This window comes from Coregonus lavaretus (genome assembly GCF_964263955.1).
Source record: "Coregonus lavaretus genome assembly, contig: HAP1_SCAFFOLD_3410, whole genome shotgun sequence".
In the NCBI taxonomy this organism is placed as follows: Eukaryota; Metazoa; Chordata; class Actinopteri; order Salmoniformes; family Salmonidae; genus Coregonus; species Coregonus lavaretus.
The window spans coordinates 11,135-33,108 of NW_028166871.1; the positions used below are offsets into that span (position 1 = coordinate 11,135).

The 21,974-nt window shown below is 44.0% G+C and overlaps 1 protein-coding gene across 1 annotated transcript; it reads right to left on the minus strand.

Moving 5' to 3' along the window:
* Positions 1-20,443: 20,443 nt before the first annotated feature.
* Positions 20,444-21,427, minus strand: LOC311114188 (intelectin-like; the record flags this gene model as incomplete). Its single annotated transcript, XM_084189460.1, has 1 exon — positions 20,444-21,427. The coding sequence occupies one exon, from the start codon at positions 21,425-21,427 to the stop codon at positions 20,444-20,446; it is 984 nt and encodes a 327-aa protein (XP_084045586.1).
* Positions 21,428-21,974: the final 547 nt, after the last annotated feature.

Here is a 21,974-nt window from a genome sequence, read left to right on the forward strand (position 1 = left end):
AACAAGAATAAACTGACAAGGTTCAGAAGAAAGTTATTTGTTTCTGGCCATTTTGAGCCTGTAATCGAACCCACAATTGCTGATGCTCCAGATACTCAACTAGTCTCAAGAATGCCAGTTTTATTGCAGACAATTACATTGATGGAAGTTACAATATATCTGCAATATTAAAGCTGATCTGATTTGCTTCTAATTGTTGTATTAAAATAATGATTAAGTATAATCATACTTTTGGGAAGATAACAATGTGATTTTTGCATTCTAGATGAGATGATTGTTTTCCATATTGATTTGTTCTCAGTCAGTGGCCACACCCAGATGAGCAGAAACATGATGAAATGCCCCCTTTTATACTCAAGTATAAAACCCCTCATGACGAAATTCACCTCAGACCAAGCAGATTACGGTATAAACCGGATGTTGCAAATGGTTGAATTTCTACCAGAGCAGGAAGCGTGAAGCTGAAGCTACACGGCTTAAAATGGTTAGACCAGGAAGCCCCACGGCTTAAAATGGTTGATACTCTACAGACCAGCAGACATAAAGCGTGAGCTAAACGGTACAAAATGGTTAAACTCTACAGACCAGCCGACATGCAACACGAGCTGAATATGGCAAAATGGTAAAAGTCTGAAACACTCAACCTCTACACGAAGAAGAAGACAATGCACTAGACCTTAGCATTACCAGTCTGCAGCTGGCATGTATAGTCGTCTAGTGAACTTTCACTAAAGGCACGAGTTGGGAAGGACAATCCCTCTCCGACAACCGTTCGTACATCTGAAGTATCTATTCTAACAGATCAACTCTACGAACTACAGTGTACGCTGAAGTATCCATCTAACCACCACTACGACCAGAAACTCTTCCAAGGACATTGGGATTTCTGGTGGGAAAACCAGAGTCCTACATCATCAACTCAACTATCGAGGACAGCTACACATAAATACATGTTACATTTCTAATCCGAATGAGCTGTTAGTGGGGTTTTAAGCATTTGTATTTCCGTGAGCGTAGTTTCCAAAGTAACCACGACAGTTTGAATCTCTGTCTCTCCCTTCCACTCTGACCCTCCTTCTACCCAAGCATTCATGCTATTGTTAGTTCAGTCCACTAGGGAACTGTTTTCATTGTATTACATTAGTAATCAATAACCTATGTGTGTTTGTATTGTGTTATTATTAAGTTAGTTAGTAAATAAATAATTAGCCAATTTGTGTATTGCTGATTCATCAATAAGGTTAGGGTTCTTGCAGGTTCAAGGATTATGCGACGTTCAGAATGAGACTGATAAATATCGATATATAACATATATATCTTCTAAGAGTTTAATTCGGGAGATGGTAACTCGTTAAACAACTTATTCCGAGATGCCCCAAATTCCTAATGAGTTAATTGTTACATTATTAATTGAATCGAGTGACAATTAAACATAGTTAATTGATTCGATAAAAACAGTCAATACATTAAAGTAAGTCAATTCACGACACAAGACAACGCAGGAGTGGCTTCGGGACAAGTCTCTGAATGTCCTTGAGTGGCCCAGCCGGAGCCCGATCTAACATCTCTGGAGAGACCTGAAAATAGCTGTGCAACGACGCTCCCTATTCAACATGACAGAGCTTGAGAGGATCTGCAGAGAGGAATGGAAGAAACTCCCCAAATACAGGTGTGCTAAGCTCGTAGCGTCATACCCATGAAAACTAGAGGCAGTAATCGCTGCCAAAGGTGCTTCAACAGAATCCTGAGTAAAGGGTCTGAATACTTATGTAAATGTGATATTTCCATTTTTATACTTTTAATAAATTGGCAAAAATGTCTAAAAACCTGTTTCTGCTTCGTCATTATGGGGTATTGTGTGTAGATTGATGAGGGAAAAAAACAATTTAATCAATTTTAGAATAAGGCTGCAACGTAACAAAATGTGGAAAAAGTCAAGCGTTCTGAATACTTTCCGAATGCACTGTATGCTAGATTTAGAGTTATTTGGCAAATTTAGTTGTGAATAATACAAACCTTAGAATGTCTTAGAAGTCAAAACATATATGGGCTGCATGGTGCGACTATAGGCTATTGATGATTTGAGAAAGTAACAAAAAAAAGCTTGCGCTCTGTTCCTTACCTCAGGCTGCACAGCTGTTCTCTCATCAAGTGATCATATTTTGGGGGCGCTAGAGAGCGTGCTATGGAATAGATGTGTTTTGTTAGAGCTTCGCTCAATTTTGAAACAAATTCATATTTATCTTAAACTCTCACCACCTGTAACTTCAAACATTGTCTGGCAATATGACAAAGGGAAAAGGCACCAAAAGAAGGGGCGCTAAACAAGATAATTTGAAGGAGACAGACAACGAACCGATTTCAACATCACCGACCCACGAGGAGTTAGCTGAAGATGCTAGCTCCCAAGAGCTCCCCACAGAACCTACTCCAAGTGATCTACTAGCCGCTATAAACTCACTAAGCAAGAAGTTGGACACAAGGTTGGCTGATATCTCAAAGAGTATTGGGACTTTGACTGAAACTGTGAAGGCAACCAAGGGCAGGGTGCATGAGGTCGACCAGACTACATTTTATCACGAGGCCAGGCTACAGGACATAGAGAAACAGTGCACAATGTTCAAAAATGACAACAAAACCCTGAAAGCCCGACTGGAAATGCTCGAGTCGCATTCAAGACACCCGAACATCCGAATATGTGGGATCCAGGAGGACACTGAGAAAGGGAAACCCACTGAATTGGTTTCGGAGCTGATATCTTTAATCCACCAGGTCTACTCTGTGCCCGGCCACATAGTGACCGGGCACAGAGTAGACCTGGTGGATTAAAGATAGTCAGTTGGACCTGCAATGGCTTGGGTCATGTCGTGAAACTGGGCGCTGACATAGTGCTTCTTCAAGAAACTCAAATTAAACGCTCGGCTCAGGCCAAACTAAGAGTTGGTTGGATCGGTCAGATATACCAGCCTAATTTTGATGCAAAAATGAGAGGGGTAGCAATCCTGATAAGGAAAAACATTCCTTTTATTTACTCATCCACGATTTCAGATCCTAATGGTCGGTACATTATTGTGGTTGGTACAGTGAATTCGATACCAATAACCTTGGTCAATTTATATGGACCCAACCTTGATGATCAAATTTTTTTTTAAGGCCTTACCAAATATCTTGGATACAAGTGTTATTGTTGGAGGCGACATTAACTGTACGTTAGATCCTCTTTTAGTTAAACCGCTATCAAGGTCACTTCAACAATCAAATGCCAGTGTCTGTCTAAATACATTGATGAAGAACCTTAACATTGTCGATATTTGGAGACTGACGCACCCAACAGATAAGGATTATTTTAATTTTTTTGCAGTTCATAAGTCATATTCCATAATTGACTATTTTTTGTTGGACTCCAAACTAATTTCAGCAGCTGCGTCGGTTACCTATCACCTGATTCTAATTACGGACCATTCTCCGCTGTCCATGGTGCTGAAACTCAACAATCTGTCTGAAGGTCGGTGACCGTGGTGCTTAGACGCATACTTGTTGAAAGATGAGACTTTTTGTCAGTATTTGAAGGAGCAGATTGCTTTTTTCTTCTGAGCTAACGACACGGGGGATGTTGACGACTCTACCCTTTGGGAATCTCTCAAGGCTGTGATTAGAGATTACATTATTTCATATACATTGGAGAAGAAGAAACGCGCCAATACTAGGCTGAAAGAAATTGAAAGAGAGTTAGGGGAAAAGGAGAACGTTTTTAGAACGAATTCCTCAAATGCAGTCCTTGAGAAGATCACAAAGTTGAAATATGAATACAATACCATCCTTTCGAAATGGGTGGCCTCTTTACTTGCAAGAACACAACAAAGTTATTTTGAACTGGGTGACAAACCACATAAATTATTAGCAAGACAGCTAAGGCATGTACAGGCATCTAGAGCTATTCATAAAATAAAAGACAAGAATGGTAAAATAGTAACAGATCCGCAGGATATTAATAAATGCTTTGCGCAGTTTTACTCAGAGCTATATCAATCGAAATGCGATGCTACTGATCCACAAGCGATGGAACGCTTTCTCACTGAATGTGAACTTCCTAAACTAGACAGGGGGGCAGCTGCTGCACTCGATGCCGGGATAACGTTAGAAGAGATTAACACAGCGATAGCACAATTTCCAAACAGCAAGGCCCCTGGGCCCGATGGATATGTAACATAATTCTAAAAGAAGTACTGCGTCAGTCTAGCTCCACTTATGTTGCGAATGTTTAAACATTCAAAAGAAAATGCCAAACTCCCGCAAACACTGTATGAGGCTACTATAGCACTGATCTTGAAAAAAGATAGAGATTCCATGGAGATGTCGTCTTATCGCCCCGTGTCGTTGCTCCCCATAGAAAATAAGGTGTTGACAAAGATATTGGCAAACCGATTGAAAAAATATGTTTCTGACATCATACACCCTGACCTGACAGGTTTTATCCCAGGCCGACATATATACTACAATTTGAGACGCCATTTCAACGTAATGATTAGTCAAAAGGCTCATATTGCAATTTTGGAAATTGGAGACTGTACCTACCTTTGAAATGTGGTTATGGGATTTAGGGAATGTAATGCATATGGAAAGGATTTGATACAATACCTCCAAAAGAAGTCCAATGTTTTACAAAATATGGCAGCCAATACTGGATAAATGGTCTAGTCCCGCTTCATAACTGGGTTGATGCTCTGCTGCTACACTGTGCTGTTTTCCACGTAATATTTATTTTTGGCTTAACTACACTGCTTTTACTGTCTATATGCTGTCTTCTTTTAATATGTACCACCTAATAGGATTGTTTATTTTTTACTGTATGTGTGAGTTTTGTTTTGTCCTCTAAATGTGCCATCCCATTCAACAGTACAATGAATGTCAATGTTTGTATCGCTGTCTTTTAAAAAAAAAAAATTATTGGAAAATAAGAAACATATTATTTTTTATTTTTTAGTGATCAAATTTTCACCCATAAGACTATTGTCAGTTTAATCTGGTCTTTACTAATATGTAAAATTAGTTTAGATTTAGAATGGCCTATCATCAAATGGGCAGGAACAGGGTAAAAAGACATGTCATCTGTATGCTCTCAAATTGCAAATGGAAGCTGCGAGCTTTCACACCGGTCCGTTTTGTAGGCTACTTCGGTTTTATAGCGGAGCATGTGCTTAATATGAGTGGCTGAGAAATAAATATAAGAACACTTATTTCACTCCATGTATCAACCACTGTTTGAGGAGCTGCTCAAAATATGAAATTCCGCAAAAACTCTGTATGCCATGGGCTCTTCAACCCTGTTCCTGTAGCTACCCAGTGCTTAATTTGGGAAACCAACTGAAATCTGTTAGGGAACATCAATAGTAACATGTTTTCGCAACAAAACATATTTCACTAAACTGTTGACAGCCCATCTGCATGCTCAAGAAAGGAATAAAGGAGCGAGAGGAGGAGATTGAAATGCTTGGTGGTGAGATATCCTATATAACTGAAGGTAATGTGTCACTCAATTCTGAAAAAATATGTAAAAAATCCCTATTACCAGGCTATTCAAAATCTAATACTAATTCACTAATTGTAGGCTAGCTGTAAGCCGCTCTGCACAATCAATGAACCAACAGCATCGCCTAGGGCTATACTTTCTTTCCCAGACTCATGGATAGAAATGTTGGAGCGTAGCATAATGTAACCAGTCCAACCAGTATGCATAATAATACAGTCCACACTCAAAGGCAATTACTCCAATTTGTTTAATTTTGGAATATAGGCTAGACCAATTATGTACCAAAGACATCTTAAATCAGTTTTATGTTTTTCTGCTGTGCGTAATATGTGGTAGGCTAATCATTTTAATTCAGGTTTTTGCATAAGCTCTAATATGCATATGGCTGTTTTGAATTAATCATCACCGTAGAAAGCGCTGTCCATTTAGTTGTGCTAGGCTTTGAAACAACATCCACAACAACCATGTTTTACACTGTTTCAACCTGCTGTTGAACTTCTTTCTTCAAATTGATCATTACAGTGAGGTGAGTTTTAAAAGTTTGATAGGCCTACTGTTTTGATGATAAGTGTTTGATGTGATTTCCAATGCATATGCATTGATGTCATAGTGGTTAGAGGGACAATAGAGCCCTGAGTACCAGGCCATTAGGACCTGATGGTAGTTAGCAAATTGGGTACTACAAAGGCATGTCCATAGTGCATAATCTGCGTTTATTAGGAGCGCAGATCAGGGTTAACTCTCTCTCTCTCTCTCAATTCAATTCAATTCAATTTCAATTTAAGGGCTTTATTGGCATGGGAAACGTATGTTAACATTGCCAAAGCAAGTGAAGTAGATAGTAAACAAAAGTGAAATAAACAATAAATATTAACAGTAAACATTACACTCAGAAGTTTCAAAAGAATAAAGACATTTCAAATGTCATATTATGTATATATACAGTGTTGTAACAATGTGCAAATAGTTAAAGTACAAATGGGAAAATAAATAAACATAAATATGGGTTGTATTGACAATGGTGTTTGTTCTTCACTGGTTGCCCTTTTCTTGTGGCAACAGGTCACAAATCTTGCAGCTGTGATGGCACACTGTGGTTTTTCACCCAGTAGATAAGGGAGTTTATCAAAATTGGGTTTGTTATCGAATTCTTTGTGGATTGCTGTAATCTGAGGGAAATATGTGTCTCTAATATGGTCATACATTTGGCAGGAGGTTAGGAAGTGCAGCTCAGTTTCCACCTCATTTTGTGGGCAGTGTGCACATAGCCTGTCTTCTCTTGAGAGCCAGGTCTGCCTACGGCAGCCTTTCTCAATAGCAAGGCTATGCTCACTGAGTCTGTACATAGTCAAAGCTTTCCTTAAGTTTGGGTCAGTCACAGTGGTCAGGTATTCTGCCACTGTGTACTCTCTGTTTAGGGCCAAATAACATTCTAGTTTGCTCTGTTTTTTTGTTTGTTCTTTCCAATGTGTCAAGTAATTCTCTTTTTGTTTTCTCATGATTTGGTTGGGTCTAGTTGTGTTGTTGTTGTTGTCCTGGGGCTGTGTGGGGTCTGTTTGTGTTTGTGAACAGAGCCCCAGGACAAGCTTACTTAGGGGACTCTTCTCCAAGTTCATCTCTCTGTAGGTGATGGCTTTGTTATGGAAGGTTTGGGAATCGCTTCCTTTTAAGTGGTTATAGAATTTAACGGCTCTTTTCTGGATTTTGATAATTAGCGGGTATTGGCCTAATTCTGCTCTGCATGCATTATTTGGTGTTTTACGTTGTACACAGAGGATGTTTTTGCAGAATTCTGCATGCAGAGTCTCAATTTGGTGTTTGTTCCATTTTGTGAATTCTTGGTTGGTGAGCGGACCCCAGACCTCAGAACCATAAAGGGCAATGGGTTCTATAACTGATTCAAGTATTTTTAGCCAGATCCTAATTGGTATGTCAAATTTTATGTTCCTTTTGATGGCATAGAAGGGCCTTCTTGCCTTGTCTCTCAGATCGTTCACAGCTTTGTGGAAGTTACCTGTGGCGCTGATGTTTAGGCCGAGGTATGTATAGTTTTTTGTGTGCTCTAGGGCAACGGTGTCTAGATGGAATTTGTATTTGTGGTCCTGGCAACTGGACCTTTTTTGGAACACCATTATTTTTGTCTTACTGAGATTTACTATCAGGGCCCAGGTCTGACAGAATCTGTGCAGAAGATCTAGGTGCTGCTGTAGGCCCTCCTTGGTTGGTGACAGAAGCACCAGATCATCAGCAAACAGAAGACATTTGACTTCAGATTCTAGTAGGGTGAGGCCGGGTGCTGCAGACTGTTCTAGTGCCCTCGCCAATTCGTTGATATATATGTTGAAGAGGGTGGGGCTTAAACTGCATCCCTGTCTCACCCCACGGCCCTGTGGAAAGAAATGTGTGTGTTTTTTGCCAATTTTAACCGCACACTTGTTGTTTGTGTACATGGATTTTATAATGTCATATGTTTTTCCCCCAACCCCACTTTCCATCAATTTGTATAGCAGACCCTCATGCCAAATTGAGTCAAAAGCTTTTTTGAAATCAACAAAGCATGAGAAGACTTTGCCTTTGTTTTGGTTTGTTTGTTTGTCAATTAGGGTGTGCAGGGTGAATACGTGGTCTGTCGTACGGTAATTTGGTAAAAAGCCAATTTGACATTTGCTCAGTACATTGTTTTCACTGAGGAAATGAACTAGTCTGCTGTTAATGATAATGCAGAGGATTTTCCCAAGGTTGCTGTTGATGCATATCCCACGGTAGTTATTGGGGTCAAATTTGTCTCCACATTTGTGGATTGGGGTGATCAGTCCTTGGTTCCAAATATTGGGGAAGATGCCAGAGCTAAGGATGATGTTAAAGAGTTTAAGTATAGCTAATTGAAATTTGTGGTCTGTATATTTAATCATTTCATTTGAGGATACCATCAACACCACAGGACTTTTTGGGTTGGAGGGTTTGTATTTTGTCCTGTAGTTCATTCAATGTAATTGGAGAATCCAGTGGGTTCTGGTAGTCTTTAATAGTTGATTCTAAGATTTGCATTTGATCATGTATATTTTTTTGCTGTATGTTCTCTGTTATAGGGCCAAAAAGATTGGAGAAGTGGTTTACCCATACATCTCCGTTTTGGATAGATAGATCTTCGTGTTGTTGTTTGTTTAGTGTTTTCCAATTTTCCCAGAAGTGGTTAGAGTCTATGGATTCTTCAATTACATTGAGCTGATTTCTGACATGCTGTTCCTTCTTTTTCCGTAGTGTATTGTTTTAGTGATTCACCATAGTGAAGGCGTAGGCTCAGGTTTTCTGGGTCTCTATGTTTTTGGTTGGATAGGTTTCTCAATTTCTTTCTTAGGTTTTTGCATTCTTCATCAAACCATTTATCACTGTTATTACTTTTCTTTGGTTTTCTGTTAGAGATTTTTAGATTTGATAGGGAAGCTGAGAGGTCAAATATAGTGTTTAGGTTTTCTACTGCCTGTCTCCCTCCCTCTGTCTCCCTCCCTCCTCCTCCCTACCTCTACCTCCCTACCTCTGCCTCCCTACCTCTGTTCTACCTCCCTCTGTCTTCCTCCCTTCCACAACCTCTCTCCCTCTGCCTCCCTCAGTCTCCCTCCTTCCCTCTACCTCCCTCTCCCTCCCTCTACCTCTGCTGGTTCACTGTAAGAAATAATAGTATACAGCCTGGAACTAAAGTTACCTTACCACAGTACCTCACTAAGAAATAATAGAATACAGCCTGGAACTAAAGTTACCTTACCACAGCACCTCACTAAGAAAGAATAGAATACAGCCTGGAACTAAAGTTACCTTACCACAGCACCTCACTGAGAAATAATAGAATACAGCCTGGAACTAAAGTTACCTTACCACAGCACTTCACTAAGAAAGAATAGACTACAGCCTGGAACTAAAGTTACCTTACCACAGTACCTCACTAAGAAAGAATAGAATACAGCCTGGAACTAAAGTTACCTTACCACAGCACCTCACTAAGAAAGAATAGAATACAGCCTGGAATGAAAGTTACCTTACCACAGTACCTCACTAAGAAAGAATAGAATACAGCCTGGAATGAAAGTTACCTTACCACAGTACCTCACTAAGAAAGAATAGAATACAGCCTGGAACTAAAGTTACCTTACCACAGCACCTCACTAAGAAAGAATAGAATACAGCCTGGAACTAAAGTTACCTTACCACAGCACCTCACTAAGAAATAATAGAATACAGCCTGGAACTAAAGTTACCTTACCACAGCACCTCACTAAGAAATAATAGAATACAGCCTGGAACGAAAGTTACCTTACCACAGCACCTCACTAAGAAAGAATAGAATACAGCCTGGATTGAAAGTTACCTTACCACAGTACCTCACTAAGAAAGTTACTTCTAAGGATGAGAAAGTACACACGCACGCACACACACACACACACACACACACACACACACACACACACACACACACACACACACACACACACACACACACACACACACACACACACACACACACACACACACACACACACACACACACACTTCAGGCTTCATTTAGCAGTGAAGGTTAAAAGTATAGCCATAATGTGTGTTACTGCAGTGCCAGCCAGCTCCCCTGTGGCTCCATACTGCAGACTAGATCATCCCCCTAGTGGGAGCTGTGGAGCTGCTATGGTCCTAGTCCCTGGTGCTGTGTACCTGTGAAGCTGTGCAACTCTGCTGTGAAGCTGACAGGGCCAATAATGTGCTGTGAAAGTCTGCGGTGCACTACCCTAATCAGAGCTGTGGAACCACAGTGCTAGCCTGGTGCTGTAAAGCTGTGAAGCTGACAGGGCCATCACATAGCACTGCTGGGCTCTCACAGTGTGGAACGACCCTGACTCAGGAGTGACCTCCAGCTCAAGCTGGGCTGGCAGCAGAAACTAAGGGCTCTGGGGTGGAGATAAAGGCTGGGGTTCTGGCAAGGGTAAATGGGGCAATGGGATGGGATTTGTATGTTTTTCACATAAAAATGCACGTTTCTGGTTTTACTCAATATTTGAATACCATTTTAATGTGTTCAAAAAGCATGACATTCGAAAATGCTAATTCAATTTAATATACTGCAAAATCTGAACATTTAATTGGGAGTAAAAAGAACAGCAAGGGGAAATTGTGTTTAATTTACTTGATTTTCATAATATATCCTATCAACTTAAGAATTTTAAGTTGTTGCAACAACTTGCTATGGGGCTCCGTTTTTTAAAGGATCATTGGTAATTCAACATTTCTTGACTTTTTGATACTTTTACACAATGTTATATGCATGTTTGAAGAAAGGGGTGGGTGGGTGGGTGGGTGGGTGGGTGGGTGGGTGGGATGTATTTAAGCCCGGCTAGGCTGCAAATGTAAAATACAGAGTTCTCTCTCCTCAGACTATTCAAGATAACACTAAAGGGTTTTAATGAATAGGTATGAAGACTCCCTTGACAGTCTCACACTCTGACAGCCGGCCATAATGATGTTGATATGTCAAATATGCTTGTGAGAATAATGCTTTTCTGAGCAATTTCCTTCAACTCTATGAAAAACTAAATCACTGACATGTGAAATTCCTGTGTTGAGGATGGGTTAGCTGATCTAGGGAGGGGGAACCAGCCTTTTCAGACCGGTTAGGCAGCTGAAGTTATCCTTTTTGAAGGCAGACGGGGTAGTGAAGGTGTGTGTGAGTGTGTGTGAGAGGGCTGTAGGGGGTAGCCACACCTTCCCTGAGGTAGACTAGTGGGTTCATTGCTGTTGGATTGGTGCAGCAGGGTTTTGTTCTGGGCTTGGTTTCAGGGTGAGAGTCCATTCAGAGGCGAGACTGTCGGCTACGGGATTTATTCCGGCCCAGTGAGCTAGAGTAAGCAAGGAGAGGAGCTGTGTGTGTGTGTGTGGGGGGGGGGGGCTGGGGCTTCACTAGAGGATTTAACTTACAGTATATTGGAATGAGGGAGCACCTCGCTCAAACTGAGAGACGAGTGCAGGGAAGCAAGACGATACAATCTCTCATTATCAGAGTCTACAGGATGGAGAGAGATGGAGAGAGGGAGGGGGAAGAGGGGGTCTAAAAGAAAGTAAGAAATGTTTGTGTGTGAGAGAGACCAAAGAGAAATCCGGTAAAGAGAGGAAGAATTGGAAGATGATGGAAAAGAAGGAGATCCAAAAGGAAAGAGGGGCTGAGAGAAAGTGAGATGAAGAGATGAGAGGGTCAGTGACAGTGTTAGGACAGAGAGGCTGTTGTTTTCTATGAACACAGGAGAGCCTCTGTCTTCAGCTGCAGTCTTCTAAGCTTCAGTCCCTTATTTGTCCCAGAGATGCCCCCAAAGGGGATAGAGAGATGAGGAAGAGACTGGAGCCTAGCTAAAGCCCAATGAAGCCGCCCCTGTTTAAGACAGAATACTTTACATTTCTCACTCTCCTTCTTTCATTAGTGTAGGGATCTGTCATACGTCTCAAGGCAGCAGCCTGTTTTAGAAACCATTAGGTCTCAGTAAGATAGAAGTCATTTGTCAGGATATGATTTAGTGACTTTTTGTGTGTGTGTGTGTGTGTGTGTGTGTGTGTGGTTGTGAAGCACAGTGAGGACTTCTCTGAGCTGTCAGTAGAGAGAGTGCAGCCTATTCTCTTTCCTGGCCATTCCTGCCTCGGTGTGTGATTGTGTGTTTGTGAGTGTGTGTGTAGTTCTCTCCTGGCCCCTTGCCTGCCTCTGTCTTCTGTCTCCCTATAAGAAACAGCAATGGGAGTGTCTGTGTGTTACCCATGGGTTGAGCTACACTTCATTCTCACAGACCAGGTGTCAAGACAAAGAGCAGCTGCAGCATCTCTGTGTCAAACCATCTTTAGTGTGTGAGTGTGTGTGTGTGTGTTTGACTCTGGGATGGGCTCTGCTAAATCAAATCAAATCAAATCTTATTTGTCACATGCGTCAAATACAACAGGTATAGGTAGACCTTACCATGAAATGCTTACTTACAAGCCCTTAACCAACAATGCAGTTCAAGAAATAGAGTTAAGAAAATATTTACTAAATAAATGAAAGTAAATTAAACAATAACGAGGCTATATACAGGGGGTACCGGTACTGAGTCAATGTGCGGGGGTACAGGTTAGTCAAGGTAATGTGTACATGTAGGTAGGGGTAGCAGCAGTGTAAAAACAAAGGGGGCCATTTTATTAATTGTTCAGCAGTCTTATGGCTTGGGGGTAGACACTGTTTTGGACCTAGACTTGGTGCTCCGGTACCGCTTGCCGTGCGGTAGCAGAGAGAACAGTCTATGACTTGGGTGACTGGAGTCTTTGACAATTTTTTGGGCCTTCTTCTGACACCGCCTAGTATATAGGTCCTGGATGGCAGGAAGCTTGGCCCCAGTGATGTACTGGGCTGTACGCACTACCCTCTGTAGCACCTTAGGGTCGGATGCCGAGCAGATGCCATGCCAGGCGGTGATGCAAACGGTCAGGATGCTCTCGATGGTGCAGCTGTATAACCATTCGTGGATCTGGGGACCCATGCCAAATCTTTTCAGTCTCCTGAGGGGGAAAAGGTGTTGTCGTACCCTCTTCATGACTGTCTTGGTGTGTTTGGACCATGATAGTTTGTTGGTGATGTGGACACCAAGGAACTTCAAACTCTTGACCTGCTCCACTACAGCCCTGTCGATGTTAATGGTGGCCTGTTCGGCCCTCCTTTTCCTGTAGTCCACGATCAGCTCCTTTGTCTTGCTCACATTGAGGGAGAGGTTGTTGGCCTGGCACCACACTGCCATGTCGCTGACCTCCTCCCTATAGGCTGTCTCATCATTGTCAGTGATCAGGCCTACCACTGTTGTGTCGTCAGCAAACTTAATGATGGTGTTGGAGTCGTGCTTGGCCACGCAGTCGTGGGTGAACAGGGAGTACAGGAGGGGACTAAGCACGCACCCCTGAGGGGCCCCAGTGTTGAGGATCAGCGTGGCAGATGTGTTGTTGCCTACTCTTACCACCTGGGGGTGGCCCGTTAGGAAGTCCAGGATCCAGTTGCAGAGGGAGGTGTTTAGTCCCAGGGTCCTTAGCTTAGTGATGAGCTAGTGGTTACTATGGTGTTGAACGCTGAGCTGTAGTCAATGAACAGCATTCTCATATAGGTGCTATTTTTGTCCAGGTGGGAAAGGGCAGTGTGGAGTGCAATAGAGATTGCATCATCTGTGGATCTGTTGGGGCGGTATGTGAATTGGAGGGGGTCTAGGGTTTCCGGGATGATGGTGTTGATGTGAGTCATGACCAGCCTTTTAAAACACTTCATGGCTACCGACGTGAGTGCTACGGGGCGGTAGTCATTTAGGCAGGTTACCTTCTGCCTTATCTCTGTTTCAGGGTTAGAGATGATGAATGAGAGGAGATCATGGATGGTCTTCAGGCTTTATAGTGTTTCTTTAGCCTGCCTGGAGCGTGACCTTGAAGAGAACCAGCAGACAGATAGCTACACTATTCACCTCTGTAATTGATGTTCTCTGGGCTTGCTCTTTCACCACTGTAGGTGCATCCTAATTGGCATCCTATTCCCTATGTATTGCACTACTTTTGACAAGGGTGCATATAGGGAATAGGGTGCCATTTGGGGACGCAACCTGTAGCTGCAGAGGAGTTGGAGTTGAAATGGAGCAGTGGTCCATGTAACCAACCCAGACCTGTCCTCTTGAGACTATTGCACTGTGTACATTTTTCCGGTCAAACTAAATCAAGCACAGTTCAAGTATGAAAGTATTTGACATATGTATTTGACCTGTGCTGTGATCTTCAGAATTTTGTTATTAAGAATACATCAAGCTTTTTGTCAACAAACTATCTCCCTGGGTGACGTTTTTCTAGTTGACAAGCGTCACCCTTGAGTCAGGCAATAGTGTCAGTCTCACCCTTACTAGATTACTCAGGCTCTATAAGGCTCATGTGGTTGTTCCCCCTAGTCCTACATTCTGTTTCACCTGATGTGATGTGTGGGTTTGTTTTCCCCTGAGTAAAGGAAGAGGAGGGTAATTTGGCTTTGAGTCCCTCCCTCCCTCCCTCCCTTTCTCATGTTCCTTCTCTGTTCTCATCTGGTCACTGGGCGTCCTCTAGTCTCCTCTCTCTGATCTGTCTAGCTGGTAAATTCTCCCTGGGATCCCCTCAGGGGCCTCCTCTCTCTATGGGCTGAGTTCTGTCCCACAGGAGCTGCTGCGTGTATGTTGGGATGCCTTCTCTTCTGTGTGTATTTATAGAGGCAGGATCCTTCCAGTTCCTGTCCACACCACACTGTCTTCTCTCTCTCACCACCGTGTCTGAATTAATCAAAGTCAGAAAGACAACAGGGCTGTCAATACATTTCCCTCACTGCATTTCCCTTAACGCTTATAAGGGTCTCGGTACATATCGGCTCTCTTGCAAAAGTGTGCATCTGTGTGTGTATGTATGTGTGTGTGTGTGTGACCAGATTTTTAAGGATCAGTAGCTCATTAGTGTTGTGTTTGTCCTCATCGATCCAGACCACTGCTGCTAGAGCCACACTGCTACTGCCCTCTGAGTCCCTCTGGACTACTACTGCTGACCACGGCTAACTGCTACTGCCCTCTGACTCCCTCTGGACTACTACTGCTCTCTGAGTCTCTTGTCTCCTCTCAAGCACATAGGCCAGGGGGATGGAGTGATGGAGGGGAGGAGGGATGGAGGAGACGAAGGGAATGAGGGAAGGATGGATGGAGGGGAGGAAGGATGGAGGAGAAGGAGGGAAGAAAGCAATGAGGGACAGATGAAAGGATTCTTGGGCTAGGTTCAGAGGAGTTTAGCTTGCCTGAGAGAACTGAAGTAAACTTTGTGTCTCAAGACTAGGGCCAAGCTATAGAGGAGACCAGACAGACACAGAAACATACAGACAAACAGACAGAAAGACCGACAGACAGACCCCCCTACCACACCCTCACTGCACCCCTCTTAGCCTGGCTGACCTGTCACTCTGTTTGATTTCACCACACTGCTGCTGATGGTGGGGAGAACAGAACAGAACATCTGACATGACAGAGCAGCCATCAGAGGAGCTGTCAGCCAGGCTCTTATCTGTCAAACAAACCAATACCCCCTGTCCCTGTCTCTAACAGCTCTCCACTCCCTCCCTGTCCCTCCCTGTCCCTGTCTCTAACAGCTCTCCTCTCCCTCCCTGTCCCTCCCAGTCCCTGTCTCTAACAGCTCTCCTCTCCCTCCCTGTCCCTCCCTGTCCCTGTCTCTAACAGCTCTCCTCTCCCTCCCTGTCCCTCCCTGTCGCTGTCTCTAACAGCTCTCCTCTCCCTCCCTGTCCCTCCCTGTCGCTGTCTCTAACAGCTCTCCTCTCCCTCCCTGTCTCTAACAGCTCTCCTCTCCCTCCCTGTCCCCGTCTCTAACAGCTCTCCTCTCCCTCCCTGTCCCCGTCTCTAACAGCTCTCCTCTCCCTCCCTGTTTCTCCCTGTCACTGTCTCTAACAGCTCTCCTCTCCCTCCCTGTCTCTAACAGCTCTCCTCTCCCTCCCTGTCTCTAACAGCTCTCCTCTCCCTCCCTGTCCCCGTCTCTAACAGCTCTCCTCTCCCTCCCTGTTTCTCCCTGTCACTGTCTCTAACAGCTCTCCTCTCCCTCCCTGTCTCTAACAGCTCTCCTCTCCGTCCCTCTCTCTAACAGCTCTCCTCTCCCTCCCTGTCTTTGTCTGTCCATGTCCTGCTGTTACAGCCTCAGTGCTGACTGAGAGGGAAAAACAACCCCTTAACAACAAACCACTCTTTCTCAGAGTCATACTAGTATCAATGTAAAGTACCCATCCTGAAGAGGTGTGTGTGTCTGAACAGTAACAGTCGTCAGTATGGAAATCCTGCCTGTCGTTTTAATGTGCCTGTTATCATTCAGACCTGAGGGAGGAGACATTTAAACCAAACGATCTTGTTGTAACATCCTATGCATGACTCCTCTCCCTAATGCTGCCCCCCTCCCTTCGCATTCACACACACACACACACACACACACACACACACACACACACACACACACGCACACACACGCACGCACACACACACACACAATCACCTCACAGGCTTGGCAGCAGAGTAACCCTGTTTTTATTTACATGGTTTGGGCCGAGGGGTGATTACAAGGATGTCCAAAGGCCCTGATCATACCACACGCGTGACTGGCATTCATGTGCTTGGCAGCTAAACAGGAGGGGAGATGCAGGGAGGCACGCTGGTGAGTGTATGTGTGTGGAGTGTGTGTGTGTGAGTCACGTTCACACCGTTCTCAATCAGGGCTGGATGATCTAGGATTACTGGTGCTGCCTCCTTTCATCCTCTCAGGGGGCTGGTGTGTTTGTCTGAAGACAGAAAGACACAATGCTGTCTAAGACACAATGCTAATCACAGCTATAGATATGACCAACTGTAGGTGACTACGCATAGGCATGAGGCTGTACACATAGGGAGGGAGAGAGAGAGAGAGGGAGAGTGAGAGAGATCAAGCTCTCTGTCCTGTCTAACACACTATGCTAATCAGAGCTGTAGATGGCACCCAGTGAGGACTGAATGTAAAGCCTGTAGATCTTAGAGGAGATGGGATGCATGACCATGCTTAAACAGATATGGATCAGGAGATCTAGGTTCTGTATGTCAAGCAAAGATATTTGATATTATCTGCAGAGCTTTGGTACCAGCTGAGAGCTGTAATACAAACATATAAGTCTGGTGTTGAAAAATGACTATTCCGTAGAAATGTATAGAAGTCAACTGATGTTGCTACTACCCTTAAGGTTTTCTTTCTCAAAAGGCAATGTCTCAGTATCACTATGACAACTGTGTGTTATGTCTTAAATAATAATTGACCAGTCCTGTATGCATCGGTTCGACTTTGAACCTAAACAGTAAAAAAATTGCCCACATTTTCCTGTTATTCATAGAAAAATAATAATTTAACACACATCAGTCATTATTCAATTTAAATGTGGCAAATCATACATTTTTTATTTTCCAAATAAAGTAATTGTCTTTCCTCTGTGTGCAGCGTGCTATGGAATGGTGACAATGTGTGATGCGTGTGATAGGAGTCAGGCGCAGGAGAGTAATACGCATCCAAAGAGTTTATTCTGTCGATAAACAGTTGCGCAAGCATGCGACAACAACACTCAGGCACAGGGGAAAATACTACCCTGGCAACAACAAGGTAAGGGTAGCTCAACCGAGCTACACACAACTCACAACAAACAATCACCCACACAGACAAGGAAGCAGAGGGAACACTTATACAATGACTAATTGGGGATAAGGACCAGGTGTGTGTGATTAATTAGACAAGACAAGTGGAGTGATGATAAATGGATCGGCAGCAGCTAGTAAGCCGGTGACGACGAACGCCGAAACCTGCCCGAACAAGGAGGGGAGGCAGCCTCGGCGGAAGTCGTGACACAATAGGGGATTAGGGTTTCTAATTATCTTCCCAAATCCACTTTAGTCAGGCTAGTGAGTCTGCCCTGCGGCTGAGTTGGGGTTTATAGCTATTGAGTCTGCCCTGCGGCTGAGCTGGGGTTTATAGCTAGTGAGTCTGGTGAGTCTGGTGAGTCTGGTGAGTCTGGTGAGTCTGGTGAGTCTGGCTTGGGGCTCTGCTAGGTTTATATCCCTCTCACACCGCTGAGCTGCTGCTGGCTGGGGAGGGCAAAGTGAAAGAGAGAGAAAGGGAGAGAGAAATAAATAATTAGAGAGAAAGAGGAAAAGAGAAAACGTGACCATAACCCTGCCTGATTTCTCCTCTGCAGGACTGACAGGTGGAAACCTGATGTACCAGTGTCATAATGTCTCTCCCCTGACACCCACGCTATAGGATCTGTTGACCTATAGATTAAGCTATAGGTTGAAGACAGAGACTATAGGAACACTTTTCCTGCCAGCCAGGTAGAATACATCATATCATCCAGGTGGTTTATGGTACCGTATGGAGAATAGTCATTGAATAATTAATGTTATGTTATGTCCCTCTGCACCAATTATATGTGACCTCTGACCCTCTGTGGGTTCTATCTATCTCTCAGACCTGCTCCCCCATAGCAACAGGGGTGGGTTCTGCTAGAATGACCTTCAGGTCCCTGCTGTATGCCTCTATGACTATGCTGATGTCAGGGTTGCAGTTTGTGACGAATGTTGTGAAAAGGTCTGAATAAGTACAATTTGTTGAAATGATTGAACAGAGAGCCTGATTTCCTTGGCTAGCTCACTCAAACACTGCTCTGTCCGGCTGACGTGACCGCAAAGACACCGCCACCGCCAGATGTTGCTGAAGTCACCTCGTTCACCTCGTTGCCTGTCAATACGCGCCTGGCAATTAATTATTCCCATCTTATTCAGGACAGACGGGGAGGCGGGAGGGGACAGACGCACAGACAACCGTGTCATCCTGTCAAAGTGTTAGTCAGTCTTAAGGATGAATCATCTCTTCATGGCTTCTTCCCCTCCTCACCCCTTCTTCTCCCCCCTCCTCACCCCTTCTTCTCCCCCCTCCTCACCCCTTCTTCTCCCCCTTCCTCACCCATTCTTCTTCCCCCTTCTCACCCCTTCTTCTCCCCCCTCCTCAGCCCTTCTTCTCCCCCTCCTCAGCCATTCTTCTTCCCCCTCCTCACCCCTTCTTCTTACCCCTCCTCAGCCCTTCTTCTCCCCTCTCCTCACTTCTTCTTCTCGACCCTCCTCCCACCTCCTGACCCCTGAGAGTAGTGGCCAGATGGAATGTTTAGCGACAAGCTAATTAGCCCTCAGGCTGTGACACTCCCTCACTGTCTCAGGCTGGACAGGTTGTGTTTTTCCTCTCTCCCCACAGACCTCACTATCAGTTAGCTTCAGATTAGGCCAAGGTGCATAACTCGGTGTCCTATGTAGAGTTTGTATCCATGACCATGACATACCACTGCTACTCATGTTGAGAGAGTGAGCTGTGTGTGTGTACGGCTGTGTGTGACTGTGATCCTAACACAAGTTGAAGTGTGTTAGCCAGAACATCGCTGGCTCTCAACTTCCAGGAAAGCCTCAACCAGGGAAACAGACCCAGAAATAATGATGCTGTATGGCCATGGACATTCTGAGGCTGGGCTGGCGGCTTTTCTTCTCTTCATCATTATGTCACCTGCTGCCTCTCGGCCATGTGTGTGTGTCCCCTAGAGGAACGCCATTAGTTAGATACGATCATGCCCAGTGTCTTTCTTCAAGTGACAAACATGTTTTAATCCGACAGCCAGCAGCATACAATGTATATCTACATTTCAAAACATCACATGGCTAGTTGTGTCAATACACTGGGGCATCATTACAGCACTCAGAACATGGCCTTTCTCTTCCCCCCCCCCCCTCTCTCTCTCTCTCTCTCTCTCTCTCTCTCTCTCTCTCTCTCTCTCCCTCTCTCTCTCTCTCTCTCCTTCTCAGAATATGTCCTCTCCATCTCTCTATAGATAGACACATTTGGAGGAGTAAGTTCATCTTAACCTCCCCACCCACACCCACCAAAAAAAGAATAAATAAATATTATAATGAAAAAGTACAGTAGGCTCATTTCATGCTCTCAGACCTATAGACTACTTTATTGTTACGTTACTGCAGGAAGAAAGTTCAAACAAACACACACAATCCATACACTGAATTTCCAACCCCCATCACCCCAACACAACAGGTGTCACAAAGTGGTTTACAGTAACCTTACAGTGATTCAGTTATTAAGAGCCTCACATGACATAATAATATATTCGCCACTATCAGCATTTAATGATTGTATAAGACGCAAATACTTTTATGATGTATGGAATGGTTATTGCTTTATGCTATTTCTTTATAGTAATGGAAATTGTTTTACCCCAAAATCTATCAATCAATCAAAGAAAAGTAAATGCACAGTGCATTAGCGGTAAAAGAGTAACACAGCTGACTCAATCATCTGTTTTGATGCACTCCAACCTACATGGGTCCCATAGCCATTCCAGGCAAAGGCGGTGAAATCCCCACACTGAAGAGGGTTACCCTCAGGGAAAAACCCACAGCCACCAATGCAGTAGGTTTCAGCATTACCGCCTTTGGGTTTGACCCCAGAGCAGATGGCTGTGGCCGCCCGTTCATAGTTTATTGCTCTGAAACTGATGAAGCCTCCCTCAGTCTCCCCTTCAGTGTAAGGGCCATAGAACCTTTTGGTGGACTCTTTGTCCCCGAGGTCATACACTATGGGAATGGAGGGTCCATTGTCGGACAGGTGTGCCCCAACGTTGTACTCGACTGGGTAGCGGTGGAAGAGGTTGTACAGGTTTCCCCCGTACAGATGGAGGAAGCGCCTGTCAGTGTGGTAGCGCATGATGGCAGCCAGTTTCCAGTGGTTGACCGGAGTGTTGTTGGGAACGTGCCAGACTGACATGTCTTCTGCTACGATGTCGTAGTAGCCAGGATTCTTGAAGTCGTCATCCGTGGCTCCCTCCACTGTTCCGAAGGTCTTCCTGTTGGCCCAGTTGCCTTCCCCTTGTGGCCAGTTGGCGTTGTTGCCCTGCTGGCTGGTCCAACGATCGCCCACCGTGCACTTCCCGTAGATGTTGTCCTCGTGCACGCTTGCCACCAGAGTCCAGCCGCCGCCCGCTGTGGTCATGTCGCAGAAGGTCTGGTACACCACCCCAGTAGCTGTGGTCAAGTAGTACAGACCATTCTCAGATTGACCATATACGTCTTTAACTTCCTTGCAGCTTCTAGCAATGAACTGAGCCCTATTTCTTATCTCATCAAATTTGGCAACTTTTGGAGCACTTGTCGGTCCAATCTTCTTTACAGAATCAAGCGGTGAAGTGTTTGACGTCTGAAACGCCATAAGTAGAGGGATCGTCAGCAGAAAAGCCTGGTACATCATGTCTGTTGTAGTGAGGTTTCAGTGAGGATCTGTTGAACGTTTACATCCTTGAGGTACTTATACATGTTAATTCCTTGGCAATGCTCCAATATCAATGTTTGATAAAGCACATGTGCTTTTAACAATGACACACCTGGCAAATGTGGTCATGTGCACTCATGTCGAAAGGATCTTTGCACACCTTGTGTACAAAGATTAAGAAACACTGTGATGTGATCATTTAGGTGAAGGACAGCCCATATTAAAATAGCATGTAGGCAGGAGCCCATTTGTTTAATCTTCATACATGGGTATGTCAACTAAATCAAATATTTTGATGACAATTTATTTTAAGGTGCACATATATTAGCACATATATTATGGTGCACATATTAGCTAATGCTCCTAAGCAACTTTGCAGTATTACAAGCATTTCGCTACACCCGCAATAACACCTGCTAAATATGTGTTATACAATTTGATTTTATTAGAATTCGTAGTTTATAAGAGTGTATAAAAGTAGCTAATAGGGTCTTTATTATGTCTTATTAGCCATATATTAGGCCTT